At 40.9% G+C, this 16,116-nt stretch overlaps 1 protein-coding gene across 1 annotated transcript in view; it reads left to right on the top strand.

Moving 5' to 3' along the window:
- BMP3 (bone morphogenetic protein 3) overlaps positions 1-15,287 on the top strand; it is a 28,123-nt gene extending 12,836 nt beyond the window's left edge. Inside the window, 3 exon segments of the mRNA XM_030565169.1 lie at positions 1,611-1,778; positions 1,781-2,523; positions 10,214-15,287. Coding sequence (XP_030421029.1) covers positions 1,611-1,778; positions 1,781-2,523; positions 10,214-10,405 — 1,103 coding nt within the window. The 3' untranslated portion in view covers positions 10,406-15,287.
- The last annotated feature ends 829 nt before the right edge of the window (positions 15,288-16,116 follow it).

The raw sequence follows: 16,116 nt of genomic DNA, 5'->3' as shown, positions 1-16,116 counted from the left end.
CAAAGATCTTCCAGGGGTACATCAACTCATCTAGACATTTGCCTAGTTTTACATAAAAAGCACTAGCGAAGTCAGTACAAACTAAAATGCCATACAGACAATGACTTGTTTATAATACTCTGTACTATACACTGAAATATAAGTACAGTATTTATATTCCAATTGATTTATTGTATAATTATATGATGAAAATGAGAAACTAAAACTTTTTTCAGTAATAGCGTGCTGTGACACTTCTGTATTTTTATGACTGATTTTGTAAGCAAGTAGTTTTTAAGTGAGGTGAAACCTGGGGTACGCAAGACAAATCAGACTCCTGAAAAGGGTACAGTAGTCTGGAAAGGTTGAGAACCACTGTTCCAGCATGCCGGGAACCAATCTACAAATACAGGATGAAATTTACCCTGGTTAAAGGGCCAGCTAGGGTTCTATTCTGAGTGGGATTTACATGATATGTAGACTTTGTGCATGGGCCCTGATATAGCAGAACATTTATAGTGCTTAACGTTTGTTTGTTTGTTTTTAGTTTTTGAAATTTACAATATCTTTAATAAGGAAGTGTAACACATCCTAATTTATATTAGCAATTATCCTGGCACATTGTACCCCTAAGATTCTGAATGACAGCTAGACACTAAGCAAGAAATAAAGATCAAAAAGTATTGTCCCCATTTTACAGATGGAGAGCTGAGGTGCAGCGAGATTAAGGATGGAATTTTCAAAGGAGCCATTGAAATTCAATGGGATTTGGGTGCCTAACTCAATTGGGCACCTTTGATAATCCCAACCCAAGTAGCTTGCCTGAGGTCACACAAGATAGCTGAGAATTGAGCCCAACTCTTCTAAGTTCTAGCTGATTCCCTACACCCATCCTCCGTTGGTAGGAAGACATTAGGGTTGAAGTGAATCATACTGGTAAGTGAATGTTTTGAAGCTTAAAAAGACTGACCTGAAGCCTAGTGAAGTCAACTAGGAGTCTTTCTATTGACTTCAGTGGGTTTTGGATGAGGTCTAAACTGCAACTGCCCATGCCAGACCCGTCTCCTGGACAGAGAAAGAACGTTTGTTCTCTAGGGATGTCAAGCTAGCCATTTGCACACATGCTAAATAAACACACATTAAAAATACACTTGGCTTTCAAATTCCTGGATGTTCTTTTGCAGTCTTCAGTGTATCCTTTTAAGCAGTCCTGCTTCTTCTGACATCTTTTGCTTCCTGACCTCAGAAGGGTGCAGTGTGGATGCACTCGTTGATATGTGCTAGGCACTCAAATATTCTAATGATGTATAAGAACTAGTTTCCAAGTTCAGTTAATCCTTGGCCTCTCTCCTGAGGTTGCCAACAAAACTGCTAGTTGCCATTGAAGTTTTGCTTGGCCGATGAGAACTGAACAGTAAAGTGTGTTCTTTAAAATCAAACACTGGGTGGGGAGGACTGTATGGGGATTGTGTATTCAAACGAAATGGTCTGCTCCTGCTCCCATTAAAGTCAATGGGGAATTTTCCATCGGAATAAGTGAAGATAATACAAAGCAACAGGTAACACTGGCCCTTTGGTCTTTCGGGGTGTTAGAATTTCCTGTGTTCTCATGTGAATATTTATTCTTCTAGGGAGGAGCCCAGGAAGCAAAGAGCCACATGTTTTTAATCTGACCTCCCTAACCAAGTCTGAAAATATCCTGTCGGCTTCATTGCATTATTACATTGGAGACCTACTAAATGCTACTTGGAGTTGTCCCCGATCCGGAGGCTGCTCTCGTCATGGACACAGGAAACCTGAATTCAAATAGATCTCTCTGTGTTGAGCTTTCCTTCTGATGGAAATCAAACTCGAACCCTGGGACGTTTTCTAATAAATGTTTCCATGGCCTATCGGGATGTCCTTTCCTGGCAGTGGAAGGACATTACTCATGTCCTGAGTGAGGCAAAGCAGAATGATGAACTTCTGATTGGTGTGAAAATGGCCTTGACTGGCCGCTATTCCCGGAGGAGGGTGCCGTCCTGCTATGAACCTTACATTCTGGTGTATGCCAATGACTCTGCTATTTCAGAACCAGAGAGTGTTGTCTCTAGCTTGCAAGGACACCGTAAATCACTGGTTGAGGGTTTCCCCAGACCCGAAAGCCACTCAAAGAGCAGCCTTGGTGAACAGCGACGGAAACGTTCCACCAGCATCCTGTTGCCCTTGCAGAACAACGAGCTCCCAGGTGCTGAGTACCAGTACAACGAGGGTGAGGGGTGGGAAGACAGGAAACCCTACAAAACCCTCCAGCCGCGGCTGTCAGAGAGAACAAAGGGTAAGAAAAAGCAGAGAAAGAACAACCACCAGAAGAGCCAAACACTCCAGTTTGATGAGCAAACCTTGAAGAAGGCAAGAAGGAAGCAATGGAATGAACCGAGATACTGTGCACGGCGCTATCTCAAAGTGGATTTTGCAGACATAGGCTGGAGTGAATGGATTATTTCCCCTAAATCTTTTGATGCATATTACTGCTCCGGTGAATGCCAATTCCCCATTCCAAAGGTAGAGTATTTTTTTCCCCCACTGTCTTATTCTCCTTTCTCCAGAGAGCAGGAAAACACATTCAGGTTTTATGAACTGCACATATTTATTTACATTAGTAAAATCCAGCTTGGCTCCTATTAAGCTCTAGAATGTAGTAAATAAGTAATTTTTTATATCTGTTCTGTAAAGGGTACTTGTAAAAATGGCTAATATGAAGTTAGAATTGCTTTATGCAAAGATATAAAATCAAAGCTATATAGCAGAATTATTTTTGTCCAGAATCCAAATGTGCTGTAAATTGCTTATTGGGTAATAATAATAATGTGTGATCTGGTGACCGTCCAGTTTAATCAAGTATAATAAAGGACTGATCCAACAAATGCTTATGACCAAGTGTAGTAATTACCCTACTGAGTTAGTCCCAATAGAAACCAGTGAATGGGACACTCGGCATAATAAGTACTATGCTTGGTAGTAAATATTTGCAGGGTGGGGCTCTAAAGTTGCTTGGAAAGGGGGAGAAGGGTGTAGAGTCCTGGAAGTAGACTGTTGAGTATCAGCCAAGGAGCTAATTAAATCAAAATCATAAGTTATTTGCTAAAGAACTGTATCCTCTGTCCAATGCCATCCTGAAACACATAAGCTCAAGAGACCTGATCCTGGAACCCTTTCTTTACAGAGTTGCCCCTATGGCTTTGAGTAAGGATTACTCTGGTGAGTAAGGGTTCCATGATCTGGTCCTGTTGCATGAGCTTGACTTCTTGAAATCAGTTGGCCAAATTTATTTCTGGTGTAGCTCCACTGGAGGTCATACCCACATCTCGCAGCCTACCAAGGCCGCAAAGTGGGATGCAGTATGTAACAAAGACCCAAAATGGGGCGAGGTAGGGGGGACACACAAATTATTCCTGGTATCTGGAAACTACAGTAGATGTAGGGTTCTTTGTTCTTGTCATAGCCTTATCTTCTCCATTTTCTCTTTTTCATGTAACTAATTGCCAGCACTGAAAGCAAAATGATTTTAAATCGGTGTGGAATTTTGGGATTAATCGGAACGATGTCTTTTTTTCAGTGAAAGACAGATGAGATGTATGGTAACATCCGGAATAATTTAGTCCAATACGGGCCTGATCAGGAAGCCTTTACTTATGTGAGCAGTTCTGTTGATTTCAGGGAGACTGCTCACTTGAATTAAGATTGCAGTATCAGACTCTAAAACTTGGAGGCCTGGCTTCAGTTTTGTGCCTTTGCTGAGAGTTCAAAAGGAAAACGAGGTTTACAATGTTCTTGGAGCCATGTTATTAGAAAGAACTGGTGGATGAGGTAACCTCTTTAATTGAACCAACTTCTGTTGGTGAAAAAGACAGGCTTTCAAGGGCCCGGTAGAGCTCGAAGACTTTTCTCTTTCACCAACAGAAGTTGGTCCAACAAAAGGAATTAACAAGATTGTTTTTCAGTGGTAGTAAAACATTCTACTGGGTCTTTTTGGCTTCTCCCTCTGTGATTGATAGCATCCATGCTCCATCATACCTGTATCCCCACAGATGGTTTTGAAAAAGACCCTTAACTTTAGCAGCAATTTGACCAGGACTTTTTCCATGTTCACTTTAAGGACATTAAGTTATAGCAATGCCTTGGGCATTACTCTGGTTAAGGCTGTGTCAGCACTTCCAATTTCAACCTTGTTTATAAGGATTTTAAATGCAACTATAAAAAATTTGCTCTGGGGATTGACCTTGGCCCAAGAGCAAATATATGTAGCAATATTTGAAATAGATCAGTGTGGCTATTTTAATTTACGGGAATGCAAAAACAAAAATAATTTTTAAACTAATTCTCTCAGCTGCTCCTTCTACCTGGAAGCTCTTTACATTTTAAACTAATTTGGGCATGTTGTGAGCCGTGTAGTATGGGCAAACAGATGGATATTTTGAAAGAAGCAAAACAAACAAACAATTTTAAGCCATCAGTTATTCTGTGTGAGACTGCACCAAACCCCACTGGAAATCTGCTACTGACTTCTATGTGATTTGGATCATGTCTTACAACGACGACACTATTTTTCTATCTGTGGACAATAGTTTTTTCCCTATAAATGCTACACTTCAGTGTGCTGGTGTAGAAACTACATCTGCCTAGCTAAGTGGACCAGTTCCTTGGACATTGTTTAGGGTCTCTAGATTTAAAAAAATAGTATTTTCTGCAGGGCTTCAGATCCTCAAATGTATTTAGGCACCTAAGTCCCGTTAATTGCAATGAGAGCTAGGTGCCTAAATACTTTTGAAGATCTGGGCCTTCAACTCCCAGTGAAGAGTAGCTCAGCTCTTGGTGGAGTGTAACAGTTCACATCCAGTAAGTAACGTGCCATTTCAAAACTCTGTATTCGCCTGATGACCCCATGATAGCTTGGTAAGAGGGCGCCTGTGTTGTGTAGCAGGTAAATGGCATGTAGGTTGTTTTTGTTTTGTTTTTTTTTTAATATGGAGATCCCAAGGTAAAAGAAAAGTCCCTTTATCTCACAAACTGCCAAAACCCAGAAAATAGGAAGGGTGATAAGAACATGCACCTTTTGTACCTAGCATCTTCTTTGCGTAGCACCCTGAAGGGCCCTAAAACACTTCACAAACCATGGGGCTAATTCCCATGGCCTTGCACCTCTGGTAATGAAAAGCATACCTCCCATTCTGATGTGATCATTTTACTATCAGAACTAGTTTGTATTCACTGCACTAGTGTAAATCACTACAGGAGGTGCAAAACCTAGAATAAGGGAGCAAAGAATCCTGTGGCACCTTATAGACTAACAGACGTTTTTGGAGCATGAACTTTCGTGGGTGAATACCCACATGCATCTGACGAAGTGGGTATTCACCCACGAAAGCTCATGCTCCAAAACATCTGTTAGTCTATAAGGTGCCACAGGATTCTTTGCTGCTTTTACAGATCCAGACTAACACGGCTACCCCTCTGATACTAGAATAAGGGATTGCTCACCATCAAACCGGGTCTAAGGTGGCATCCGTTCTGCACTAAGCATGCCGCTCAGCAGTCTGGAGAAGAAGGGAAGATTAATTGGTTCTCACAAAGCTGCTATTTGACGTATAGAGAAGCTAAAGGGAGACTGTGTGCTTACCCGGATATCAGAGAAGATTTCCCATCTTTTTCCAATTTACCTGAGAAACCGTAGTGGTTTCTTAACAGTCTTCTTTAAACATTTAGAGTCAAATTCATGCTCAGTGAAAGCAGTTGTGAGTCCTCGGAGGGTTGAGCACAGTTGCATGAGATCTTAATTTGGTTCTGAAAGCTAAATGCACTTCACAGTAACGGTTGCTATTTATTGTATATATTACTTGGTGCCCAGTAGTCCGAACTGAGGTTGGGACCCCGTTGCGATAGGCCCTGTACAAACAAGTAAGAAAGAGTCCTTGCCCTGGAAAACCTTCAAGTTTACATAGATGAGGTGGACAAAGTAGGACCATTAACCCCATTTTACAAGTGGGTACATGAGGTACAGAGGAATTAAATAACTCGTTCAACGTCACACAGGGTGTGTGTGACAATCATAAATCCAGATCTCCTGAGTCCAAGGTCAGTGCCACAAACCCATTCTTCACCTCTAAACATGTTTTAAAAGACTTGGTACAAATGTAGGGCTTGAGCCTGCATTGCTTAAGCATGCAAAGCTCCCGCTCTTGGAGTACACAAGGAATGTCGGATTGGCTCCTTAACGTAAACTTAAACGTGACCTTTGAATAACTTTCCTGTGTACAGATGGAGTGTATCTAGTTTATAATTAGTGTCATGCCTCTGGTTCCGTGAAAGTCAACAGCAAATTCCCCTTGATTTTGGGATCCAAGAACTGCCTGTTGTGCACGTGCAGTGTGAAATACAATCTGCACCATGTGAGCCAAAAATTCACTTCGGTTTTCTAGTGAGAATGAAGATTCGACACATGAGAAGGAGAAACAGGCAGGTTGAGAGCCATGTAGTATTTTTGATCCATGCGCACGACTCCCATTGACATTCATGAGAGCTGTGCATTTGCAAACTAATACTGTAGCTGTCAGGTAATACCAGAAATTTATCTGTGCTTATGGTTATACAGTGGCCCTTTGGTGAAGGAGAACTGAGCTCCATCTAGCCTGGTTGGCAAACCTGTTGGGTAATTAACAAAAGATGCGTCTCTTCCCCTCCAACCTCCACCCCCAATTCCCAGCCATACCCTCTCCCTGTTTTGGTTAAATGGTTAGAGTGCTGTCAAACCCATATGTGCTGAACTTGCAGAAAACTATAGAGCATACAGGCCAGACAGTCACTCTCCCAGGTCAGGAATGAAAGCTTGTCGCTGACATCATTCTCTCCACTCCTAATACATCTATAATGAAATTCAACGGGGCAGCAAGTCTCTCAAGAATGCATGCAGCTTAGCAGGTGCAGCCCTAACCACAGCTGGACTCATTCACAGATCTGGCCACTTGGAGGTTACTGGGTTTTTCCCTTACCCCCACTCCTCCTCTAAGAGAAAATCTCATGTGAGATCCAGCCTGCTTTTCATTAGTAGGAACCAGACAGAGCAGGCTGCCTTCAGGCAAGGGTGATGTAACACTCTCTATGCAGGGTATATGCCAGTTTAACCCTTTCCGTTGGGAATTTTAAAATGCTCAGCTTTGGCCAGACTTTGCTGCCGGTGAAGTTGGCCATTGACTTCAGTGAGAGCAAAGTTAGCCCAAGCCTGAGCGCCTTGAAAATCCCGCCCTAAAGATTTTGGGGCTGTGTATTTTCTGTGGGCTAGAGGGTAACACACAAGACATTTCAGATATTTAAGGAAATAGGTGTGATCCGCCCAGTACCAAATAATGTTGACACTTACTGAGACTCTTTGCCAGATGATCGACCACACCCAAAGCTCTCTCCCATGGGAGGCCTTTACTCGGAGCACCTTTGGAATCAATCCTGTAAAGAGACGTGTACTTCAATCTGTTTAATTCAGAGCGTTATTAAGATGCAATTGTATATTTCAGTGCTCCATCCAAAGTGAGTAGTCCAGGGTTTGAATTTAAAACCTCACCCAGACTGAGTCAGATCTAGTGATTAGCTGAACTGAAACCTCAGCTATTAAGGACGGGCATTATACCCTAAACCAGGGAATCTTTGCTCTCCTCTTTTGTGTGACATAATTATGGCTGATAGTTTCAAACTTGACCAAAGGAAACCATAAGAGTGGGGAGAAATGCAAAGTCTTTAGGAAACTAAACTAAAACACCAAATAGCAACTTTGTTAAAACTGATTAATCTTCACTTCCCCTCCTCCAGACAGTTGAGATTCATTCCAAGTGCAGAACGGCCACCACCTTAGACCCCATTTCAGTGATGACGAGCAATCCGTGATCCTCTAATGCCTCGCACCTGATGTAGTGAGCTTGCGGTAGCACAGGTTCCTTGTCCGAAGAGCCATTCAGGGCTCCCAATAAGAAGCTCAGCGAAAATATGAAAATCCATTTTCAATTCCTATCGATCCAATAGACACTGTGGATATTTTATCAATAACAAGATTCTTATTGGTTTTTTGTGAGAACTATAGGGACCCCAGGACATCGAGGGCCATAAGCTCCCTTTGATTTTTGTGCAGAATGCTGATTGAGAGCTGTGTGTCTAGAACAAGGGTAGAATACAACCTTAACCTTATCTATCACCTGCTTTCTGACTTCACAATTTATACAAAAATCTTAGGCCGTGGGAGCACTGAAATTTTAAAATCCTCTATAAAACATTGCAGAGGAAATCACAGCCTGTCTTTAAAAAGCTGTCTCGCTGCAGGATCTCCGAGTCTGGATAACTGTACTTTTGAGCAGTCCCTTTTCAACCATATTTGGCTTATGGCTATAAAGAGGGCTCTGCTTAGAATTCATGGCTTATAAGGCACTCCGTCATGCCTTATTGCACTGGGGACATGGAGGTCTGTGGTAGTTTTGTTCTATTTAAAATCATAATAATGTAAAGCTTATTGAAGCTTCCTGCAAGAGATTAAAAAGAGAATTTTACCGAACTTCGTGTTTAAGAAAAAAAAAGGGGGGGAGTGTTGCTGCAGGTAGATACAGAGAGCTTCCTGCAAGGTTCTGAGGCTCAGCTCCTTAAAGGTATTTAGGCACTTAACTCCCACTGATTTCAGTGGAAGTTAGGTGCCTAAATATGTTTGAAGTTGTGAGCCTGACTGCCCTCAAATTTAACTACCTTAAAATGGAGTTAAGGGAACTCAGGATGTGTCCCATGCATTGCTCAGTCTCTGAGTACTAGAATAGATTTTTCAGTGGTAGCATAGAAGGGGGAAAAAAAGTTTGGATGATGTTAACCCTAACAAAAAAACAACAGTGGAATGTTCCCAAATGGATCCTTTTGAATCTTGCATCAAATGGTTCCTATCCTCACTGAGAATAGTTCTAGCAACATGATATGGAAAATGTCCATTCTGACTCATTGTGGTTGGAATTTAAGGCTCACCTATCTCTGAGATAAAGCAGAAGAATACAGTTGGTGTTTGTTTGCTTAAATGGAGCAAGTTGGAAATCCATGCACACCACCAGCATAACTACAAGTAGATATTCCTAATTATATTGCGTATATGACATAATGAGCCAGAATCTCCAAATTTTTCCAGTGCTTTTTCAGTGGAAAGTCACTTGGGCCTGCAAATCAGGTAGCTAGATGTCTAATCCCTGTGACTGATTTTTACAGACACACATTCTATCTGTTGTGTCAGGAAAATTGCAGGCACTCTGAATATTTGGCCCACTGAACCTTATAGTATACATGCCTGACATTTGAGTAGGAGTATTTTTAACTCTGTGATTCCCAGGTTTTAGGTCTGAGATGAGTTATAAAATGAAGTTCTGAACATCTTTCTTAAAGGACAGTATCAACAAAAAAAATCATATTCTTGTTGGGTTTTGTTGTATTACTGTGTTTTCCCGTGTTACTAGTACTGCTACTTCGGTTACTGAAAATGAAAGTATATTTAAAATCTTGTTCTAAGTTTGTTTATTCATATTGGACAATGAAGTTAGCTCAGTCAATTTTGTTTTCTAGTTATAGTCAGTGGCCAAGTTCTGCTCAGTTATAGAAATGTAATTACAGGTACCTTCAGGTTTGCGACTGAGAGCAGAATTTTGCCTTAGTGTAAATAGGTTTACTACTGATGGAATTTGTTGGGTCTAATTGTGCAATGATGTAAATGGTGTAAGTGGTGTACAATCAGGTACATTTATACCCACTTACACTGCTTTTCTGACTAAACTACATCCGTCATATAATTTACAACTTGGTCTATATGTTTTTCACGCAGCGGTTGCCCCTAGATGGGGTGTGTCTCTTGAAAAGGCAAGAAGTTAAGGGCCACTTTCTTCAGAGTAAGAAAACTCTAGCTGAATTGTAGAGCAACAGTGACACCCAGTGGCCAGTAAAATTAATCCAAGAATGGTATTCCCGGAAGATATCCCAAGGGGATATACCATGATACTTGAGAACAGTCTTTAAAAGAGGTATTCAGAATTGCTGCCGCTAGCTAGCCTTTTTGACTCATCGCTGTCTTTCTTCAGGGAATTGGCTATATTTTGTCCTAGACAATGAAACACAGTGTTACCATGTAAACAATACAGTTCTATTTTAACATACACCTTAACATTTCCTTCTCTTCTTGTTCTTTCTTCTGCAGGTCTTGAAGCCGTCGAACCATGCCACCATCCAGAGCATAGTGAGAGCAGTTGGGGTCATCCCCGGTATTCCTGAGCCTTGCTGCGTCCCTGACAAAATGTCTTCTCTCAGCATCTTATTCTTTGATGAAAATAAGAACGTGGTGCTTAAGGTCTACCCCAACATGACAGTGGAGTCCTGTGCATGCAGATAACATCCCAAATGAGCCCTTTGAAATATCTAAATTGAGCTGTTGCTTTTTCTTTTCTCCCCCGCCAATGCATTTCATTCAAAAAATAGTTTTATAAACAAACCTGAATAAGAGAGAAGATACTGAATGGAGATATCCAGGCAGGGGAACTTAAACTTAACTCACCCTTGAATCTGACTGCGATGTAAGCTTTAGCAACTGGGGATAACTATTTCTGTTGTAATGTACAAATGAAAAGTGAAATTTACAAAGGACTGTTCGGGATTTTTGGAACTGGCAGGAGGACAGCGGTTGATTTATTTTTGTACAAGGTTTGAAAGTGGCAGCTGCTGTTTGATTTATTTTTTTTTGTCTCTGTTCTTCTATTGACTAATGGGGAGGGAGATTAAGAAATACATTATACGTTTGAAGCTAGGCCTTGGGTTACTGAACAGCTCAGCAAGTGCTGAATAACCTGAACATCTCTACTTATCCTAAGAGCCTTAGAAATTCAACTTAAACATTTATTTCCTTGATATGACATCATGATTTCACGTGTATATTCATTGTTGTTTAGCATGTTCTTCAGAATTCAGACCATGTGACATTTCTCCCCTCAATTAGATAATGTAAGTCCCATTTATGCTACATGAGAAGTTGTGATGTCACACAGAGAGGTTTTTCTCTCGTGCCAGAGTATAGTGGGAAACAACTGACCCAAAAGCCTAGCACAGTGATTTTCAACCTGTGGTCCACAGATCCCTGGGAACCTGCAGATTATGTCTAAGGATGCTAAAGGGAGTCATACCTCCATTTGAAATTTTTTTCGGGGTCTGCAAATGAAAAAAATGGTTAAAAAATCACTAGCCTAGCAAAATGCAAGTATCATACTCAACAAGACAGCTGGCTGAATAATGAACAAATATTTTATCTCATGTGTGCAGATAGTCCTTAAGGAACTCATAAATGTCTAAAATTATAACATGAAATTTGCTGAATAATTCTTTCTGTAGCTTATTTGTATGAACTTAATTGATTTAATCTGTTAGCTAGTTCTGATTGGTTACAGAGGTCAGGTGGTATTGTTTCCATTCCCTTATTGGATATATGTTGCTTTTAGAATCAAATTGCCAGTTCAAAATTTGCTGCATGAGAGTTTTCTCTAATAAATACCTAAAATGTGGCGTTTCCATGAACATTCCTGCCTGTAAATACATTTGCTAGAACAGCTGAAGAAAGTTAATTCTATGGCCCATAAACACAGTTGTAGAGATTTCACTTTTTACTGAAGGGAATATATTCATGGAAACATTTCTGAGGTATTTGCCCAACTCCTCCTTTTCAGCAACATGAAACCTAGAGACACAGATGCTTTTGAAAGAGACTTCTGCCGGTCAACACTTGAAAGAACAATAATTTAGTTTATTTAATTTGTTAAAATTAATTCTGGTCCCAACCTTCCATTTTTTCGAAACCCATGTCAGTAACTAAACTTTGTGAAACTGCATCACTAATCATATAATATTCACATTTCCTAACAAGGGGACAAATTCTCATTCTCATGGCAGCTGAGAGCTGTACTGCTGTGTTAAGTTTCCCACTGTACTGAAGTCATCAACAAGCTTCAGTGGTGCTCAAGTTAGTTTGAAAACTACCAATGATAATTTACTATTGAGTCATCAGTGCCGTCATGTTTGCCAACTGGATGTGTGTCTGCAGGTGTGAAGAAACATAGACAAAGTTCCGTTGAAAAATCGGTGGGAGTTTTGCTTCAGAAAAAATTATAGATTAAGTCCTTAATTTGCTGTGGGCCCAAAGCTCATTCATTATTGGTATGAATTGGGGCCAGATCCTCAGCTGGTGTAAGCTCAGTGGAGCTATGTCAGTTATGACCATTTATACAAGTTGAGGATCTAGTCCCTAAAGTCATAAAATTCAAGTGTTCCGAATTTTGCCCTAGAGGGGGAGTTCCAATGAACTGTAACGGAGATCAGTAGAAATGTAAGCCTCTAAGACGCAAACCAGGGATGTGCAACCCCTGTGTTCATAAACTCTGCCTGTGCAAATTCCTTAATAGTTGATGTACTTCCATGTGTGGCAGAAGAGTTAGCACTGAAATGTGGTGAGTTATGTCTGAACAGTTGCGGGGGGGAGAGGACCACATTTTTCTGATGCAAAGGGAAGAAAGATGCAGACAGAAAGATCCTTCCTTCACCCTGCAGATTCCTGAATTGCTGCTGGTGGAAGCAAGTGTGTCTGTCTGAGAGAGAGATCCTCCATACAGCATAAACGGAAAGATTTAAAAGGACAGTTCAAAGTACCCAAGTCCCCATATTCTGTGAGGATTGCCTTGAACTTTAACTATTGGCCCAATCCTGCATCCATTGAAGCTACTGGGAGTTTGCCATTGAGTGCACGGGACCCAGGACTGGCTCCCACTAACGCACATCAGCCCTTGCCGACGTAAAATGTAGATGGTTTCTAAATAAACTCCCTCCCTACTAGCTGCAAAGAAAAAAATTCATTTTTATCAAAAAAAGGGTACATCAAAGGCTGCTAACAACAAACCCTGACCAGCTCTAGTCACTAACCATTAGCGAGACTGTCAAAAAGAAAATTGCGCAGAGCATTAGTGGGGAGCCGAGTCAGTAGTTTTGATATTTTTCCCTTTAGGTTTAGGTGCCAGCTAAAGACAAGTAGTTTCTTTCCCATCTCTTCCCAAGTAATATTGTTGATGATCATTAGGGGCTAAATTCTTTATTGTGATATGCACCCACACTTTCCATTGAAGACAATGGGAGCCATTCACCTGTACATGAGGGTGGAACTTGTCCTAAATTTGTCTTTAAATATTGCAATGTTTTTCTTTCTACAATTTGTGCCACACACTACAGTAGGGATGATTCATTTACCAGCTGCCTTCCAGAAAGACTGCAATTCTTAACAGTTCTGTATTAAGGAAGTGGTATGCAATTGTCTCAGCCAATGTATGTATCTACTTTTATTAGGGAAAAAAAAGCATTTATTCTTGTTATTAAGGAATGGGGACTATTTTATGCTATTGACGTCATTAACCTGGAATGGAGAAATATATTATTCTACAGCTAGCCAGAATTTTTTCACAGCAGTTTGGGTGGGGAGGGAATGTTAGAAAATTCTTATTCTAGGTTTTATAACTGCTGTGTGTGGCTGAGAGAGAGAGAGAGAGTGAACAACAGATTCATGGGCCTAAATCTTGCCACAATGTAAAAGGCATCTCAGCCAGTTAGGCAGGCATAATGTAAGTAGGCCAAGACACACAGTAATTTCTAGTAATGATGCAAAAGAAGAATATAGCCTTTGTCAACAGTGTAGGGTGTAAGCCTGGAGCCTAAGACAGGAAAGGCTCATTGTGTCTGACCAAAAGGATGAGTTTGACCAGGAGGTGTATGCCTCAATGAACAGTGCCATTTTAACCTGAGTTAAGAACACACCTATCTGCAATGAAGACATGCCCTCAGTTACACCTGTTCAAGCCAGAGCATCCCCATTATCATCAATTACTTTCAACTGGCAGAGCCATGTAACTGATAGCACAATCTGGCTGCTGCTCATCTGTTTCACAGACTGTGAACTTACAACTTTTATGTGAGTTTCAGGATTTTGGCCCCATGTTCCATCAGTTCTGTACCTGCAAAAGCAACAATAAAGAATTCCAAATCACCACAGAAGTGTATCCAAGAAGAAATGGGGCTACAGCAATATATAACTGTTCAGTGTACAAACATGAGAGTTGACCTGTACCAGCTCTTAAAAGGACATCAGACATGATTCTCTTCCATAGATTTTTCATATTCAGCAGTACAGCATGGAGCTGGGCTATGAATGTGGTTGTTAAGCAATCCAGGCCCTGTTTCTTGCTGTTTCCATTCCTGTCAAATCCTTATAGTCAATGGTCCTATTGGCTTCTTAAAACCATCCTGATTTGAGTCTGTGTGCAGCGCTGTCGAATGGTAGGATTTCATTTATTATCTATCTGTTCATTGGTAAAGGGCTCTGCTTCCCAGCTAACAAATCCCATCTCGTGCTAGTGCATTGTTGCAGCTGGCTCAGAACACAAGAGAACAACTTGAGCTAAAGCCATATACCTCTTTAGCTGGGTTTCCAAAGGACTTAGTATTGGCCTCACTCTGCTCCCCTGACGTCAGCAGTAAAGTTCCCCTGTGGGGGCATAGTGAGGTTAGTGCTGAAGGCTTGTGAAGTACCCTCCACCTTCAGGCCTAAATAAGGAAGCTTATTAGCATATTACACAGTATGCACCATGAGGCCTAGCCTGCAAATCCAGGCAAGTATCTTTACTCACACAGGAGTAAAGCCAATGAGACCACTCCTCTGTGTGAAGATTTGCAGGAGTGAGTGTCTTTGGAGGCCTGACCTTGTAAGTTACTGAGCATCTGCCAAGAGGTGCTAAGTGCCTCCAAGGCCCCGGTCCCTGTACCAAGGGCCCACCTCCTTAAGTTCCCATCACTTGGGTGATGCTCAGCAGTTTGCAGGGTCATTTTAAAGTATTGACCCATCTTCTCCTTGCAAACAAACCAAACCTTTGTAAATGTTTTTAGTTTGGAAGTTAGTCTGTACAGACAGCGGCAGTAAGTAAAAAAATAGTTACCAAAAAAAGTTATTTGTATATGGAAAAAACTTTTACATATGCTTTTAATTTATTTTATGGCTGTTGCCTTCTTGTCCTTTAGTAATTCCCATCTTTTGATGCTGTTAAGACAAATCAATTTGCACAACAGTTGCAAGATGAAATGCTAGATCATTGACAAGATCACAAGGGCACGTTGCAGTGACAGTGTGAAGAACACATTTCACAACTGATGTATAAGCTTGCCCGCTATGTATCGTTTCCCTTCAGTAATGGGAATCTCACTACAAACTATGAAAAAAATAAATAAAAATCACTTTGAAATTTCATTTCCTCCTTTTGTACTCGAGTCTTCCAAGGATTATTTACTCTGCCGTGCTTTATACATGCAGCACTTGGGAATGCAGCCAACAATTCATCTAGACATTGCATTCATTAAATGAAGTAAATCATGGCTGGGGAGAGGGCCCTGAATGTTCAGTTAATGGTTAGCTGCTATGACAATAACCACCTCTGTAGTGCGTAGGACCTGATCCACAACCCAGTGAAGGCAAGGGGATTGCTTCTATTTCAATGAGATTTGCATCTGGTCTATAACTAGTATGCTGGTATACAGCAATGCACTTGAATGTGGTGCAATCCCCAGTAGGTCATGAAAGGCAGACCAGTTGAGAAGCTCTGGTTAAAGGGGAGAAAAAAGGGATCTACTATAGACCTGTGGCTCTGAACCTTTCCAGACTACTGTACCCCTTGCAAGAATCTGATTTGTCCTATCACGTAAAACCTACTTGCTTACAAAAAATCAGACAAAATCCAGAAGTGTCATGGCACACTTACTAAAAAATTGCTCACTTCCTCATTTTTGCCATCTAATTATAACAAATCAATTGGAATATAAATATTTACTCGCATTTCAGCATATAGTTTATACAGCTCTATATACTTGTCATCATATGAAATTTTAGTTTGTACTGACTGCAGGTGTTTTTTATGGAGCCTGTTTCAAAAAACTAGAAATATCTATATGAGTCGATAGTCCACCACATCAGGAAGAGGAGTTAGACAAAGTATCCCAACAAGACTTGGTAGTTGTCATCAAGCATCGGCA

Source organism: Gopherus evgoodei, chromosome 5, assembly GCF_007399415.2.
Source record: "Gopherus evgoodei ecotype Sinaloan lineage chromosome 5, rGopEvg1_v1.p, whole genome shotgun sequence".
NCBI classification, from domain to species: Eukaryota; Metazoa; Chordata; order Testudines; family Testudinidae; genus Gopherus; species Gopherus evgoodei.
This window is presented reverse-complemented; position numbering and strand designations above follow the sequence as displayed.